This window comes from Manis javanica, chromosome 8 (assembly GCF_040802235.1).
Source record: "Manis javanica isolate MJ-LG chromosome 8, MJ_LKY, whole genome shotgun sequence".
In the NCBI taxonomy this organism is placed as follows: Eukaryota; Metazoa; Chordata; class Mammalia; order Pholidota; family Manidae; genus Manis; species Manis javanica.
The window spans coordinates 84,704,141-84,721,444 of NC_133163.1; the positions used below are offsets into that span (position 1 = coordinate 84,704,141).

The window sequence follows — 17,304 nt, forward strand, 5'->3', positions numbered from 1 at the left end:
GATTGCTGTTTCTCTTGCTTGTAAGCACATGTTTGAATAACATAACGGAAGACAGCCTGTCTATCTTCACATATCAGTTCTCATGATCACAGTTGAGAAAGCTTCACCTCTTTGGATTTATTTTAAGTCAAATATGATGGATGGCTTTGGAACCTATGGCCCAGGAGCAAAAAACACATGAGAGTTTCATGCTGAGGATTTTTTCTTCCTCTTCTCCTTTTGTAGGTGTAACCACTTCATCACTGCTGTCAAGTGAAGGCTCAGTATGATGGAAAATTAGAGGAGAAAGGCGGAAAGGCCCTGTAATTTTCCTCCTTAGGAGCTTTTTTCCAGATTTGATTATATAGTATGTTTGCAAACTTCTCTGTGGAGGTGGGCATTTATATGCATAGATAATACTAGATGTTATATATTCTAGATAATTAAAGGCAATGCCTGATAAATAGTTTAACTTTTTTTAAATGAAATGTAGTTTGTGTGTGGGTCTTCGTATAAATGGGTCTTTCATGAGTTTTTGCTTAATTTTTTGAAATCTGAAACATTGGATAATTGTTTTTACTACAAATACAAACTAAAAATATTGTAGTCTTTAGGGCCTCTCAGCTGTCATGGTTTAAAGTTTTTTATTGGTACAGTGCTTCTGGTGGCAACAGATGATAAGAGAGTATATTAGGTGCTATTTCAATAAGTAAACCCCAAATCTTAATGGCTCACAGCAAATATTCATTGCTCTCATTCATTGACCTAAGAGTTGGCTAAGATTCACTTGATCTGATCTGGATTCAGCTGCATTTGGCTCCAGGCAGCAGGACTGTACGGGGTCTGTTCCATGTGTCTGATTTCAGGCTCCCCGGGACATGCGCGTCTCCTGGTGGTGGCAGAAACACAGAACTGGTTGTAAAAACACATAATGCCTCTTAAGGCCTTGGCTCAGCATTGGCACAATGTCACATTGCCCACATTTAATTGGCCAAAGCAAGTCACAGGGTCAGGCCCAACATCTGTGGACCCGGGGGAATCTGTGCCCATGGGAGGAGCTGCAAAGGCAACCAAAGGCTTTTCGTGCTTAATCATAATGCAAGGGGGGAGCAGAGAAGTGGGAACAAAAACCCAATGTACCTCAGGCAGGGAGACGATCCATTCTGGAGAAATGAGCTGTGGAGACTGCTCTAGTTTTAAATGATATATTACCTTTTTTTTTCTGTCTGCTTCCATTGTATTGATAACTGACAGCAAAACCCCAGTCTGATATTGTAGGTTAGCATCAGGAAATGCAGCTCATCATTGAATGGTTGGGAAAAGCACAGACTTTCAAAGTGGTCCCAAGGTAAGTTCCCCTTCCTGTACTGTGGCCGTGCTGTATGTTCTATTAATGGTGGTCAGCTGTACAATTAACCTGTGTGTGTATGTGTGGTCCATCAAGTTGTTGAAATGTCTTTGAGAAACAAAATAACCAATAAATACTGAATAAAAAACAGATTTCTAATATGCACATGAAAGGGAAAGACGTGATTGTTAAGACTGTTTTAAGCTTTTCACAAAATGTTTAATGAAAATCTAACACCTCAAAATCCATTTGCATCAGAAAATTAAATGGCATTAACTATTTTGACAGAATATACTTACCTAATTTCATGTAATTTTTTTTCTCTCTTTATTAAACTTATTCGGTTGAAGAAAGTAGTGTGGCCACTACCTATTTTAATAAATATAGGCATGTGCTGTATTTTTGACTGCTCAAAAAACTTGTGTTGATATTAACTCTCCATTCAAAGGCTTACTTTTCTAACTTGTTATGTCCTTTCCAATGGTGAATATGTCCTGTGTCCTGACTTACTTTGTCAGACGTGTGAGAATAAGTTTTGTTACTTATTTCTGTCCTGTTCCTTTTCTCATAATGATCCTCACCAAAATCATCATGCCTCACTCTTTTACCTTGCATGTTTCCTTCATGGGGATATTATCTGGTTAAACATTAGGTAGTAGAAATTTGGTCTTTAAAAGTAAAATTATTTCCAAAATAAAGTTACTTTTCATTATTTCTGCCTAAACTTTATGTTGTCTTTCTTTTGCATAAAGAGTGAATTGGATTACACTCCATACCTTGTTACTCATTAATGCAATGTGGGACCACCCCTGTGGGATAAATGTGTTTGCATGTACAGCTGTATTTTAAGTGCACCCCGATCTTCATTATTGTCGGGATTTACCACTCTCCTATGCCTAAATGATGACCTAGCCACCAGACAGTGTGCCTTTGATGATACAGAAGTCTTACCTTAGGTGTTGTACATTATGTTCTCTGTATTGTATATGTTTAATGTTGTTTTATTAACTTGTGTAAACTTTACCCAATGCCAGCAATAGAGCTATTATACCAAAATAAAGGTGAAAAGTGAGGGATATAAAATGAGAGGTATGATTAGTAATTAACACATGTCTGAAGATTAGGAAGCACAGTGAAACTATATCATAAATTTGAAAAGGTTTATTTCCTCTTTTCCTGCCAAATATGAAAGCAGAAATATTCTAGGAAGAAGATGAACCTTATAAATGGAAGTTTAAAGGGTCTGAGCTTTAAATCTCTTCATCTATTGAAGTGTGGCCAGCCCTGCCTTCCTCTTGAGGACCCCGTGAGGATAAAGTAGAGGTGCTTAGCAGGGAGCCTCCTCTATGAGGCACTTTGCTGTGCTTCTGAGTGGAAGGAGGACACTCAGAAGTACATGAGGCCCTACACAATATCCCAGGAGAAGGTCTGTCTGGAAAGAGTAGGTAGCAAAGGGCATATGGGAAAGGTGAAGCCAGGTGACTACAAAGGCCCTTGCTCTAAGATTTCTAGCTCACTTGCACGAAGAGCCTGATTATAACCTTCTGGACACCCTGTGTCTACAGAGTAGAGTCTGAGGCTCTGGACCCTCATTTTCTCTGTGGCCACAGAAAGGTGTTTTGTGGACAGCCCACCAGAGGGCAACCGTAGCGACACTGTGACCTTTGTCACCTTTCACTTCCAAGTGTGATTGGAAACTAACCACCCAAATAAGCAAACAAAAAGCAAAACCTTGGCTGTTTTCAAATTTTCTTTCCTCTGAAATGTTACTCTAATATAAAGGAGAAGTATGTTATCACATGGTCCTTTTGTTAGCTGACTTATCCTCAACTCAAGTTACTGGTAAGTCAGGTTTTTTTCATGGCAGAAGTCATTGGCTGACTTTGGGTCACTGCCAAAGAGACACTCTTACAAGGATTATGTGTAATAAATACCCTATCATATATCCAACAGTGATATCTATTGCAAAAGCAGACTGAGCAGCCCCCTTAACTTCTGCCTGGTTGCTTGATATGTTGCCAAGTTTGCTTACCAGGAATTGAAAGAGGCCTAGGAACTTGAGAGCTCTATGGGACTTTAAAGGTGACCTAGCCTAGTGTTTTCTGTTCCAGGGGAACACCAGAGGCTTGCAACATATTTAACAGGTGTCCCTTTAAATGGATTCTTTGGTCAAATAAGGTTGGAACACTATTATACAGAGGTAACTTTCTTCACTAAAGCATGTATCAAGGTCTTTGATATGTTAACATGAATTGTGGCTCCTAGGAATATAGCATGCAGCTTTTCTCACACTTATTTGACCACAAAGTCATTTTAGAACACATGTTGCCATCTTAAAAATGTCAGGCAGAAGTCATATAATCTAGTCATTAGGAGAATAGCCTCTGGTATTGTTCTGCCTGGGTCAATTCCTGGCTTTACCACTTACCAACTTTATGATTTTGAGCAAATTGCTTAACCTCTGTGCTTCAGTTTCCTTTTTCAAAATGGGAACACTGTTGAAGCCTACCTATAGAGTTATTTTTAAAATCAAAGAACAGGGCTAAGAACAGTGTCTGGCATACACTTAACTGTCCTATCAGTTAAGCCTAAAACCCTCATTCTAGAGATGAGCAAAGTGAGTCCCAAATAGTTCACTTGTGCAGTGTCACTCAATCAACAAACTCACCAAGTGCCGATATGCACCTTACATGATGATTCTATCCCCAGAAATGAAGATGAACATGGCTCAGTTCCTGACCCAAATGTCACGCACTGGCAACTTGGCTCAGGTGACACCTTTTTCTAGTAAAGCCAGCAAGCCAAGCCTTCCAACTTCTGCCCTGCAACTCACTCTCTGGTTTTCTTCTGAAAGAGAATGATCTGAATAGCCTGGATTGGTAGGCAAGAATAGGGAGCAGAGAGTATAGCTAATAGGCTTATCTTTTTAAATTGGGTAGGTGGGTATATGTTTTAATTCTTCATGAGTGTGACCTAGAAAGAGTGATCAAGAGATGCACTTTTGGAGGAAAGGAACTCTAAAAATATAAGCTAGAAAGGCAAGTAAGAGGTAGTGTGAAGTAGCCCATGGAGGAGTCTCCAAATCTTGCTGGCTTGATGTTTGTCTGGCCACTGTGTCACTGATGGGCATCCTATTTTCTGTCTAGACATCTCCTCTGAAGGCTTTCCCTGGGACTGCTTCAGTGAGCAGACAGCAGCAAAAGACCTTCCCAACAGGGATGGAGGTACCTGGGTCCTGGGCTATAGAACAGGCCCAGCCTGTCCATTTCTGCTGCACGAGGAGAAAGAAAAGCCAAACAGAAGTGAATTGTACTTGGATCTCCATGTAAGTAGAAATCTTCATGCTTTCTATGATTCTTTGCAGTCAACAGAGGCTCGTTTAATATGCATTTAATGTAAATTGTGTTTGTAAAGCTGCTGAAGCTGCATTTTGTGTGGGCATCATTGTCCAAAGTTTAATCAATGGTTTTCAAAAAACACATATATGTCAGTGATCTGAAATTTGTGACTGTGCTTACAATTAATCTGAACGTTTTCAGAGTACTGTGTTCACATCAGCTTTACTGCCTAAAAGCTTACTGTGGGAGTACCTATCTGTTGCCAGCCACCCCTTAATAATAATTTTTCTAAAAATTTGTGTTAGCCAATTGCTATGCTCTGGAATCTTCAGTGAAATCTAAATAGCCTGTCTTCCTCACATATTCCTCACCCTTTCTTTCCCTTCAGCTGCTTAAGTAACAGGTGAGCTGGTTGGCAGTAAATGTATGGAATATAGGACGAACCATTTAAAAAACAAGCTTCTCCTTTCTCATTCATGTACTTACTGACAGAAGCATTGATTATCCTTCACAACCCATTTCCACATTGTAGCTGACCTGAAAAGACTGACTGGACTGTCAGGATTGTTACCACCCTCACCTCTCAGTTTCCTTTCAGAAATGGGGGTGAGTATTAGGAATCCAACAAGCACTTTTTTTTTGCCATTAACTTTAATGACTATGGACAGTCTTGTGCCCCTGATTTCTTTAAATGCCTTCCAATTCATTATTTTCAGGCCTGGAAGCACATGTTTGATGAGTATGGGTCAGGGCTGTAAATATTCATATGTGAGGCAATTTTCTCACGCAAGCAACAGTAGAGGAATCTTGCACTTTTCATAATCATAAAAACAGTCACCATATGTCCTTTTAGAAAAGCATTGGACATTCCAATTATTGTAAAAGGATGTTTGGAATGAAGCTGAGAGAGGAAAAATCTACAACGCTTCATGAGGTGGAATGGAAATTTGTTATTGTTTTTGTTACCCCTACTTTAAAAGTGAAGTTGTATTATCTTGAGATGTGCTCAAAGTAAAAGTGTAACAGTGACATCTGTTGGTCAGATGGCTTTAAGTTGCACCTGCAGCCAACAGGAGACCTGAAGTAAAGTGCTGAGATGGGTTTTGAAAAGTCAACTTCCTTTTTCTTCTGTGTGTTTTTTTTTTTTTTGAGAGGGCGTCTCTCATATTTATTGATCAAATGGTTGTTAACAACAATAAAATTCTGTATAGGGAAGTCAATGCTCAATGTACAATCATTAATCCATCTCAAGCCTAATTCTTGTCAGTCTCCAATCTTCTGAAGCATAACGAAAAAGTTCTTACATGGTGAACAGATTCTTACACAGTGAATAAGTTCTTACACGGTGAACAGTGCAAGGGCAGTCATCACAGAAACTTTTGGTTTTGATCACACATTATGAACTATAAACAATCAGGTCAAATATGAATATTCGTTTGATTTTTATACTTGATTTATATGTGAATCCCACATTTCTCCCTTTATTATTATTATTATTATTTTTATTTTTAATAAAATGCTGAAGTGGTAAGTAGATGCAAGATAAAGGTAGAAAACATAGTTTAGTGTTGTAAGAGAGCAAATGTAGATGATCAGGTGTGTGCCTGTAGACTATGTGTTAATCCAAGCTAGACAAGGGCAGCAAAACATCCACGGATGCAGAAGATTTCGCTCAAAACAGGGGGGGTGAGGTTCTAAGCCTCACCTCTGTTGATCCCCAATTTCTCACCTGATGGCCCCCCTGCGACTGTGCCTGTCTTAGGTTGTTCCTCCCTTGAGGAATCTTACCCGTCTCTGGCTAACCAGTCATCTTCCAGGGCCATACAGGGAGATGTAAAGTTGGTAAGTGAGAGAGAAGCCATATTGTTTGAAAAGGTTAACTTTTTACTTCTTTGCAGATTTATGCCCTGTGGCTTCTATGCCCAGCATTTGTCTTGATGTATCTTTACCACTTGAAGGAATTATGATACTCAGTAAATTTGATATGAGGCACGAATTCTATTTAAGGGTTGTAAATAGGAAGGAAAAAGAAAAGCTATAGAGGTAGCAGATGGAAGAAAGCATGGGATGATTGATTATTTCTTTGACATATCTTCTTGTAGAGTAACTTAAGCATGTATAGGTTTTAAACTACTAATTAAATTGCACACACACATTAACATAATAGGAATACAGTTACATAACCAAAGCAGATCTATAATTACCAGCCATCTCCAGTGAAGCCAAGAAAACCAGTTAGGCACCCTAGGCATTTGTGAAAATTTGTCTATGATATGATGGATATTGTCTAACTGTACTTGAACAGTCTGAGAGAAATCAGACAAATGAAAACAACCCATTCCTGGGAACTGTTCACATCCCATATGTTCTTTTAACAGTAGATAGTCTGTAGTTGTAAGATTTTGGAGCGCTACAACTTGCACTTCTCCTAATTCTTGGTTGAGTTCCAACAGTATAGATCCAGTCAAATTTGTTGTTTTACTGAAAGCACAGGCCAACTTAGATATCTCCTTCTTCATTCCAATGGCAAGTCCAGGAACCGGTGGGATGGATGCAGCTACAACTGCAGCATCGCCTTGATCTTTGTTGAGGTTTTTTGATGATCATCTTCTGGTATGACTCTTCCAGAGAGTGCTGATGTTGTAAGTTCTTCTTCATATCATATCTTAGTTCATTTTCTGGGTAGCCAAATTAGGCTTTGATCCTCTGTATAAACACAAACAGACCCTTTGCCCACACTTTGATATGCCCTTTATAGCATTGTGTAGAACTCATTGGAGGTCACCACACAGGAACTGCTTTTTTTTTTTTAAGAGAAAGGAATATAGTCAGAAAAGTGTACCTCCATAGCCGATCATCTGACACTCTTTATGTGATCAAAATTAAGGATATTTAAAGCATGAATTAATCGTTGATTTACAGTTAGTTTTATCCTATCAAGGAGTAATCCCCCTTTTCTTTCTTTTTTTTAAATCTTTAATCTACACTTACATGAAGAATATTATATTTACTAGGCTCTCCCCTATACCAGGTCCCCCCATAAACCACTTTACAGTCACTGTCCATCAGCATAGCAAAATGTTGTAGAATCACTACTTGTCTTCTCTGTGTTATACAGCCCTCCCCTTTCTCCCTCCCCCCTCTTATGCATGCTAATCTTAATACCCCCTTTCTTCTTCCCCACCCTTATCCCTCCCTATCCACCCATCCTCCCCAGTCCCTTTCCCTTTGGTACCTGTTAGTCCATTTTTGGGTTCTGTAATTCCGCTGCTGTTTTGTTCCTTCAGTTTTTCCTTTGTTCTTATACTCCACATGAGTGAAATCATTTGGTATTTCTCTTTCTCCGCTTGGCTTATTTCACTGAGCATAATACCCTCCAGCTCCATCCATGTTGCTGCAAATGGTAGGATTTGCCCTCTTCTTATGGCTGAGTAGTATTCCATTGTGTATATGTACCACATCTTCTTTATCCATTCATCTACCGATGGACATTTAGGTTGCTTCCAATTCTTGGCTATTGTAAATAGTACTGCAATAAACATAGGGGTGCATCTGTCTTTCTCAAACTTGATTGCTGCATTCTTAGGGTAAATTCCTAGGAGTGGAATTCCTGGGTCAAATGGTAGGTCTGTTTTGAGCATTTTGAGGAACCTCCATACTGCTTTCCACAATGGTTGAACTAATTTACATTCCCACCAGCAGTGTAGGAGGGTTCCCCTTTCTCCACAGCCTCGCCAACATTTGTTGTTGTTTGTCTTTTGGATGGCAGCCATCCTTACTGGTGTGAGGTGATATCTCATTGTAGTTTTAATTTGCATTTCTCTGATAATTAGCAATGTGGAGCATCTTTTCATGTGTCTGTTGGCCATCTGTATTTCTTTTTTGGAGAACTGTTCAGTTCGTCTGCCCATTTTTTAATTGGATTATTTGTTTTTTTGTTTGTTGAGGCATGTGAGCTCTTTATATATTTTGGACTTCAAGCCTTTATCGGATTTGTCATTTACAAATATATTCTCCCATACTGTAGGGTTCCTTTTTGTTCTATTGATGGTGTCTTTTGCTGCACAGAAGCTTTTCAGCTTAATATAGTCCCACTTGTTCATTTTTGCTGTTGTTTTCCTTGCCTGGGGAGATATGTTCAAGAAGAGGTCACTCCTATTTATGTCTAAAAGGTTTTTGCCTATGTTTTTTTCTAAGAGTTTTATGGTTTCATGACTTACATTCACGTCTTTGATCCATTTTGAATTTACTTTTGTGTATGGGGTTAGACAATGGTCCAGTTTCATTCTCCTACATGTAGCTGTCCAGTTTTGCCAGCACCATCTGTTGAAGAGACTGTCATTTCCCCATTGTATGTCCATGGCTCCTTTATCAAATATTAATTGACCATATATGTTTGGGTTAATGTCTGGAGTCTCTAATCTTTTCCACTGGTCTGTGGCTCTGTTCTTGTGCCAGTACCAAATTGTCTTGATTACTATGGCTTTGTAGTAGAGCTTGAAGTTGGGGAGTGAGATCCCCCCTACTTTATTCTTCTTTCTCAGGATTTCTTTGGCTATTCGGGGTCTTTGGTGTTGCCATATGAATTTTTGAATTATTTGTTCCAGTTCATTGAAGAATGTTGCTGGTAATTTGAGAGGGATTGCATCAAATCTGTATATTGCTTTGGGCAGGATGGCCATTTTGATGATATTAATTCTTCCTAGCCATGAGCATGGGATGAGTTTCCATTTGTTAGTGTCCCCTTTAATTTCTCTTAAGAGTGACTTGTAGTTTTCAGGGTATAGGTCTTTCACTTCTTTGGTTAGGTTTATTCCTAGGTATTTTATTCTTTTTGATGCAATTGTGAATGGAGTTGTTTTCCTGATTTCTCTTTCTATTGGTTCATTGTTAGTGTATAGGAAAGCCACAGATTTCTGTGTGTTAATTTTGTATCCTGCAACTTTGCTGTATTCCAATATGTTCTAGTAGTTTTGGAGTTGAGTCTTTAGGGTTTTTTATGTACAATATCATATCATCTGCAAATAGTGACAGTTTAACTTCTTCTTTACCAATCTGGATTCCTTGTATTTCTTTGTTTTGTCTGATTGCTGTGGCTAGGACCTCTAGTACTATGTTAAATAACAGTGGGGAGAGTGGGCATCCCTGTCTAGTTCCCAATCTCAGAGGAAAAGCTTTCAGCTTCCCACTGTTCAGTATAATGTTGGCTGTGGGTTTATCATATATGGCCTTTATTATGTTGAGGTACTTGCCCTCTATTCCCATTTTGCTGAGAGTTTTTATCATGAATGTTGAATTTTGTCAAATGCTTTTTCAGCATCTATGGAGATGATCATATGGTTTTTGTCTTTCTTTTTGTTGATGTTTCTTCTGTGTTTTAAAGACTTCTGTATGTTTTTTTAAGACATTGGCTAAACTATGTATTTTTTCTCTCCTGTGATTGAAATTATTTCTTAGTTTAATTTATTTCAATTACAAAAATCATATGCAATCCTTTTAGAAAATTTGAAATATGTAGTTAAATTGAAAGGAAATAACCCATAATCTCAGCAGCCAAGGACAACTGTTAAACTTTGAATAAATTTTTGCTGTATTTTTTACTATGTATGATTTATTTTTTGAAGAGGATTTTTTTTAACATACAAGCATAGATTTTATAACCATTTTTCTTTTCTTCTTGAACCAATTACTCTTACATTACTTATCCATACTGTTACAAATTCTTTCTAGATGTATTTTAAGTGAATGTTTAATATCACACTACATTTTTTCCCAAAATTTATTTAAGCCTTTTTTCTATTCTTGGATGTTAAAGTTGTTCTCCATTTTGGAATAGTAGTATAATTGAAAATAAATAGCCCTACCAAGCATGTAATTTTTCCTACACCTCTTTTCCCCAACATTTAGGACTATTTCCTTAAGATAAACTTCAGATTATTGTTTATAAGTATTTTTAGACTTTTGATATATAGAACCATACACATATTTATACACACATATTTATATATGATATAAAATATACTTATATATGACATTTATATAGATATACATTCAAATGTATAAATATGTTTCTTAGTTTTTTTTCCCATTAATTATAATATTTAAAAATTGGGAAAGTTTCTTTAGATTATTATCTACATTAGTGGTTTTTATACCTTGGGCCCTCAGCCGCCTCACTCCCAGCTCTCCTGTCTTCAGATAATACAATTTAACTCCTGCATTTTAAATATTGATATTCTAAGTAAGATTTCCATTCGAAAGGGTTGTACTGATTTACAGATGTTTACTAATCACCCACCAGTTCCCAAAGACATCTTTCCTCTGGGGCGCTTTGAACACTAAAGTTGGGGAGGCATGTATTACTGTGTGGTATTTTCATCAGCCTTAAATATTGGACAGGACTGCTCTGTTTTCAGTTTTGAACCTGATTTGTAGTGTCACCATCAGGAAGTTATTTCCTCAGTCTTTTTTCTATGTTTTTGATGCTTCTCATTAGTATGCATAGGTGGTAACTAAAGCATTTAGTTATTGGGGGGAAGTTTGGTGCCCATAAATCTACAGAATGGTCACTGGCATTTAGGTCTGGGGCTGTCTTACCAATGGGTTTTAGCTCCAGGCAAGTTCGCTATGGATTCAGTGTGACCAAAGAAAATGACAGCAAAACATTCTTGGGGTGAAAGGGTTATACTCAACTTAATTTCCAGGTGGCAGGTCAGTCACTAAAATCCCATTCACTCAGAGTGAGTCTGCATGCAGCAAGCCGGTCTCTGCCTCTGGGCCTCCCTGTCCGCACAGCTGTCCTCTGGGCCCCTCTGTCTGCACAGCTGTCCCCCGGGCCTCTGTGCACAGTTGTCCCGCACAGCTGTCCTCTGGGCCTCTGTCATTGGCACCGCCACCACTCCAGCCTCTGCTCTGCAGCCCTGCAGCCTCTGCTCTCCTCTAGCCTTGCAGCCCTGTCACCATGTCATGTCGTGCCCAGAGCACCGGGTGGAGCTCTTTTTATAGAGTCAACAGCCATGTATTGCCCACAGGTGTGCAGTGAGCTAGTCAACCACCAGGTGAGAATCCTAGCCACAGGAACTCTCGTTTTATTCACAGGGGCTTATTAAGGCCCCTTATTTAGCTGCACATTAATTTTTTTTTTTGTAAAAAGCCAGAGGGGAAATATTTTAGGCTTTGGAGACCATACAATCTCTGTTGTATCTGCTCAACTCTGTTTAAGCAGCCATGGAGAGAGAATACATAAACGAATGAGTCTGCTTGTGTTCCAATAAAAGATACATATTGAATTTCAATTTCATATAGTTATTCACATCTCAAATATCATTCACCTTTTGATTTCCACCCTTCCCCCCATTAAAAAATGTAGAGATCATTCTTAGCTTACAAGTCATTCAAAAACAGGCAATAGGCCAGATTTGCAGTTTGCCATCATCTGCTCTAGACCAGGAGATCATCTCCTTCACTTCCACTCCTGGCTCAGCCACTAACTAGCCCTGGGACTCTGGGCAATTACTTAACTCATATGCCTCAGCTCTTTATCAAATGTGTTTTGAAAGAATGGGGAGGAATAGGAACAGATGAAACAAAGTTGCTCTGAGCTGTAATACTAAATTTCCTGATTCTGTTGTAGGAGCATAAGTCAACCCAAGCAGGAGGTGGGGCATATGTAGGGTATACATGCACTAAGGAGATTCAGGGCAGCATGTATTTACCAACCAGTATGTATTCTAGTGTTTAAGCAACCAGATCTGCTGTCTTGGTTCTGGCTGGTTGGATGTCAGCCAGACTACTGTATAGAGAGGTTGTTTGGGTGATTATCCTGTAGTCTTATTCAAGGAAATTCTGTGGGCCATTCTGGGCCATCATCTATAAAATTCTTGAAAGCCTAAATCCAGTGCTCAGTCAGTTCTACTTTTGGGTCATGAGGCTGCCAAATATTTCACAGGATAAATTTAAGAGTGAAAAATTATTTGTTGTTTATCTGAATTTCAAATTTAACTGGTTGTTCTGTGTTTTGTTTACTAAATCTGGCAACCATAGATATCAATTTGGGGCAACACCCAAATGCACTAACTGTGTGAATTGTCCCAGGGTAGCATCTATAAATGATAAACCCTCAGTCATCCCCAAGTGCCCACATAAAGCATGAACATTACAAAGTCAGTCCTAAAGGGCAGTGTCTTATATTCCACCAAACTAGGAGCTGTCTTCAGCCATGCTCCTCAGTATCCAGTGTACTTTGAACCAGGTATGTCAAAGGCAACTGAATATGGACAGGCTAGAGAGTACGTGGGGCCTAATTTTCATAACAAGCACGGTTTCTTGAAGATGCCATCTGAGATGAATGTTCACCATGGGGAATGATTTTTAAAGTGTCTGTAAACAAGGGACTTGGAGTAGGAAAGACGCTAAAAAAAGTGTGTCCTGAGATTGAAAAAAGAACAGAAAAGGTAAGCAGTCATTAGGATTGTATATTGATTGTGTGAATTCCGAAAGTAGGATTTTACATTCCAGCTTTTAAAACACAGACTGTGAATTATTCATGGTAATTCTTGCTTCCAAGGATCATCTCAATCACCATCTCACCTGTGGGGCCCTGAATTCTCCTTATGAAATTGACTTAATTGGCTGAGGAGTACACAGCATTGGGCTCCAAGTAATTATACCTTATGAACGGAAGGATATAATTACCAAGTCCACACCCAACCCCTAAGTGTCTAAACCAGTAACAAAAACTTCCCTGGATTGATCACTTCCTCAGTGCAAGGCACCATCCTTTAGTGTATTATTATTCCTATTGTGCAAACAGGGAAAGATTTGTCAAGGCAGAGGCAAGGATTTGAACCCAGGACTGTCTGAGTTTAGATCCAAGTCCTTAAATATAAAGCCCCTGTACCTGTTCATTACTTTGAATGCCTTTTTGCTTTTGTTTTTCATTTAAGAAACAAATTTGTTTAATTCCATAAGCAGTGAAAAGGACTGAGAGCCAGGCTCAGAGTTAAAACAGCTACCACTACCACATAAAGCTAGTGGCCACAGATGGACTTACCCAAGTCATTAACATATTCATGACAAATGGGGCTTGTATTTGCAAGTGAAGGGAATTCAGAAATACCGAAGTAGTTTGTTTTCTGAAGGAGTGTGTTTATCTGTATGTGTGAGCACATATGTGTGAGAGTGTAAGTGTGCGTGAAAGACACAGATCATATGTGTTAGTTGTATGATAAATGATTAAGAAATGATCATGTAAAAAACAGTTGGAAGTGATGAATTATTGATTGAATTGGAAAATTGCCTTTTTTTCTTACAAACTTCTCATCACTTTAAGTCATGATAAAGCAGGTAAAAAAAAATCTGATTTTACTTCTAAGCTCCATGTAATTTAATTGGATATCTCTGCCACATTAGCTCATTTTGTGAACCAGTGTGGAAGCTTGATATCAAATTTAAATAGAACTCCTCATTATGCCAGTCATAAGGTTCAGCTGTTATGCCATTTCCCATACTTCCCTTGACATCTACCTGTCATCTCTATATTCTGCCAGATGAAGACAAATCTAGTAATGCCTTAGACTTCTTTATAAAACAAAAACAATTAGCTTGGCTTAATCATTGAACCACTTTAATGGTTAATGGAACTGTGAAATTTGCTTTTCTTTGATCTTGGTAATACACATTGTCCTTATTTCTTCTGTTCATGTAAAATCTGGACTCTTGTGAGTATACACAGAAGTTTTGTATTATGCTTTCAAAGCCCAAGAGAACACAGAATAGAACTGAGTTTATGAAGATGGTGAGAAATTTGTCTAGGAATTTTATTTAAATAAATTAGAATATTACAGCTGAACTATTTTGTTTTTTCTAAAACTCAAATGATTTTTTTTGCCTCCATTGAATGAGTTCCATTTTTTTCAGCCTCCTTTTTCTGTCTCAAAACCTAGTTGTGTCCATTCAGTAATTAGAGGGCTATGAGCTTCACATGGTCTCTTTAAACCCTGGTTTCTTCTACGTGTATCATTTATGTTCCATGCCTATATTTCAGAAAACTCTTTTCTTTCTTCTTTCTCCAGGAGAAAGATGGGAATTTGTGGCTAAAATTTCAGTCCCATGTAACTCATTTAGGATTTGAAATGCAGTAGCTTTTATCTAAAGAATGTTTCAGAAGAGTCTCATGTTAACATCAAGTTCCAGTTTATATGATCCAGTTATTTTTCTCTTGATTTTTTATTTTTACAGGCTTTAATTTAGTCAGTTAGACTTATTATCATTATTTCTAAATTGCATTAAGAACTGCAACTACTACAATAATGTCCTGTGTATAAAAGTCATACATTTTCCCCTTTAGCTATAGCAAATATGACCTTGATTCTAGGAACTGTTAAAACATTTCTTAAGAATATTTCATACTTTTTAAAGTGTTGAAAATGACAGTAGTGGTATATATATATATATATACTTGTTTTGCTTAAATTCCAAGTTAAAAATGATGTGTGAAATAGAGGCAATGGGGAATATATTTCAGAACTACAGAAATGTGGCTCCTCTCTCTCACCCATGGAACTTTGCAACTATACATGCCCCACAGAACTTCTATCAATAGCAGTGTTAGCCACAGTGAAATGCTTTCTCCATGGATGCCATGCATTCTTTTGTGGTTATCTATGTGGGACATCAATATTTTTCATTTTGGAAACATTCAAAATCCTTCAGAAATAAGTTCCAGCAAATTCTGCACCTTAAGGAATGCTCTGTTCCCCCCTCCCCCACTTCCCTCCAGCTTTGTAAATAAGCCACAGCCTTTCCTTTTCCTTTTCACATTATTTTGTCATTGGCATTGAATCCACTTCCAAGGAATGTTAGCTATTGCTTGGTGGAATCAATCTCAGAAATATCTGATTAGAAATATTTGTATTCAGCCTTAGAAATATTACCATAAACAGTAATGCAATAACTATTTCAAGCTTGGTTTTCGTATTTGTAAGAATAGGGAAATTTTAAAATGAAGTAACGCTTTGAGGTATAAGTAGTTAGCCTAAAACACAAAGAGAAAATGTTCAGTGCTCTGCTGTGGACATCCTGGGCTCTTTCCCAGGCCAGTCACTGTCTGAGAACATCCCTTCCCCACAGGAGGGGAGTCACAGTGCTAAGGGACTGCTTGCAGTACCATCATCAACATGTGTTAGTGGACTCTTGAGAAAAATCCAAATTCGTGGATTTTTTTTTTGAAATGATTGAGCTAGTTTAAAAATCATCTTGGAGCACAGGGAAAGTAATAAAGTACAGGGTGAACTTTGTCACCTTCTACAGTGGCCACCTGGGAGAACTTTAAACTAATTACCCTCTTTAGATAATAGGTGGAAAAAACCAATCCAGAAAGCAGTGGCCCTGAAACACATCCAAAGGGATCCCTTGAAAGAATTTTCTTTGGAGCTCAGTTCACTCATAGCACAAATGTGGCACGGGGAGGCATCGTATTGAGTAGGCCTTTCTATAACGAATAATCCTATTCAAATCAAAAGGCTCTTCTGCCCAAGTGCACATCTAGGAGGGAACTGGGAAGTGCAGCTTCCTGCTGGGGCTCTCAGTTCATCAGTAAATGCTTGTTTCATATTGACAAGGTTTAAAATTTTTCTGTTAGATGCTGGTTCATATCCCTAAGAACGTTGTTTCTTTGCTATGAGAACATTGTATCCGTATAGTACTTACTATGTGCCAGGCACTGATGAGAGTGTCAAATACATATGTTCATTTAATGCTTGCAATATCGCGAGTAGTAAGTACTTTTCTTATGCCCAGTTTCTAGGTGTCTTGCCTGAGGGTTTTAGCCCCGGACAAGTTCACCATGGTTTCTGTGAGACTGAGAAATGACAATGGAATGTTCTTGGGATAAAAGGGTTTATACCCGGCTTTATTCTCATGGCAGTAGGTCGAATCATGTCTGCATCCAACAGTCTGCAGATCTATAATCCACCTCCATCTCTGCCTCCACCAAGAGCACTGGACAGAGCTCTTTATATAGTAACTCAGTCAATATTGCCAACAGGTATGGAAGCATTAGCCTAGCAGAAGGCCAATTAGATCATCAAGTAGTTTAGGGGCAGGTGAGTATCCTGGCCATAGAAACTTCCATTTTCCCCACACCAGGTAGGGAAGTTGAGGCATTCATTGCTTATATAACTTGTCCAAGGTCAAAATTCTTGAAGGAGCAGAGTAGGATGTAAGCCTGGGACTGAAGGCCAGGTTCCTAACTCTGCAAACTTGCCCTTGTTCCTCGATCATTGAAAGATTGCATACCCACTATTCTCCTCTTCTCTTCCAGCATCACCTCTTCCCTTTCAGAGCCTTTTAGTTTGTTATCAGCACTCAACCATCTCCATAGATGGTTAGATACTGCTCAGTGGTACCAGTCTTGGAAAATTAGAAACATTTTACACTGAGACTGCTTAATGGAAAGAGGCCTTAATCACTGAGACCTGTCCTTGCCATAGGCAAGTGAAGCCTGTTTTCTTTGTAACCAATTAGTAAAAACAGTTTCTGGCTTCTCATAGGCTGACCCAGAGGGGCTGAGATAAGTGTTGCATTAGTTGATATTGGGTAACCACACCATGGAGGCAGGTTAAGTGCTACAAAACTGAA

The 17,304-nt window shown here is 38.5% G+C and overlaps 1 protein-coding gene across 8 annotated transcripts in view; it reads left to right on the plus strand.

The window, feature by feature from the left end:
• FMN1 (formin 1) overlaps window positions 1-17,304 on the plus strand; it is a 410,926-nt gene that overhangs the window by 113,010 nt on the left and 280,612 nt on the right. For all 8 annotated transcript variants that reach the window (XM_073211578.1, XM_017655899.3, XM_073211579.1 and 5 more), the window contains one exon: window positions 4,474-4,652. In XM_073211578.1, the coding sequence (XP_073067679.1) occupies window positions 4,474-4,652 (179 nt within the window). The remainder of the gene's footprint in view (window positions 1-4,473; window positions 4,653-17,304) is intronic.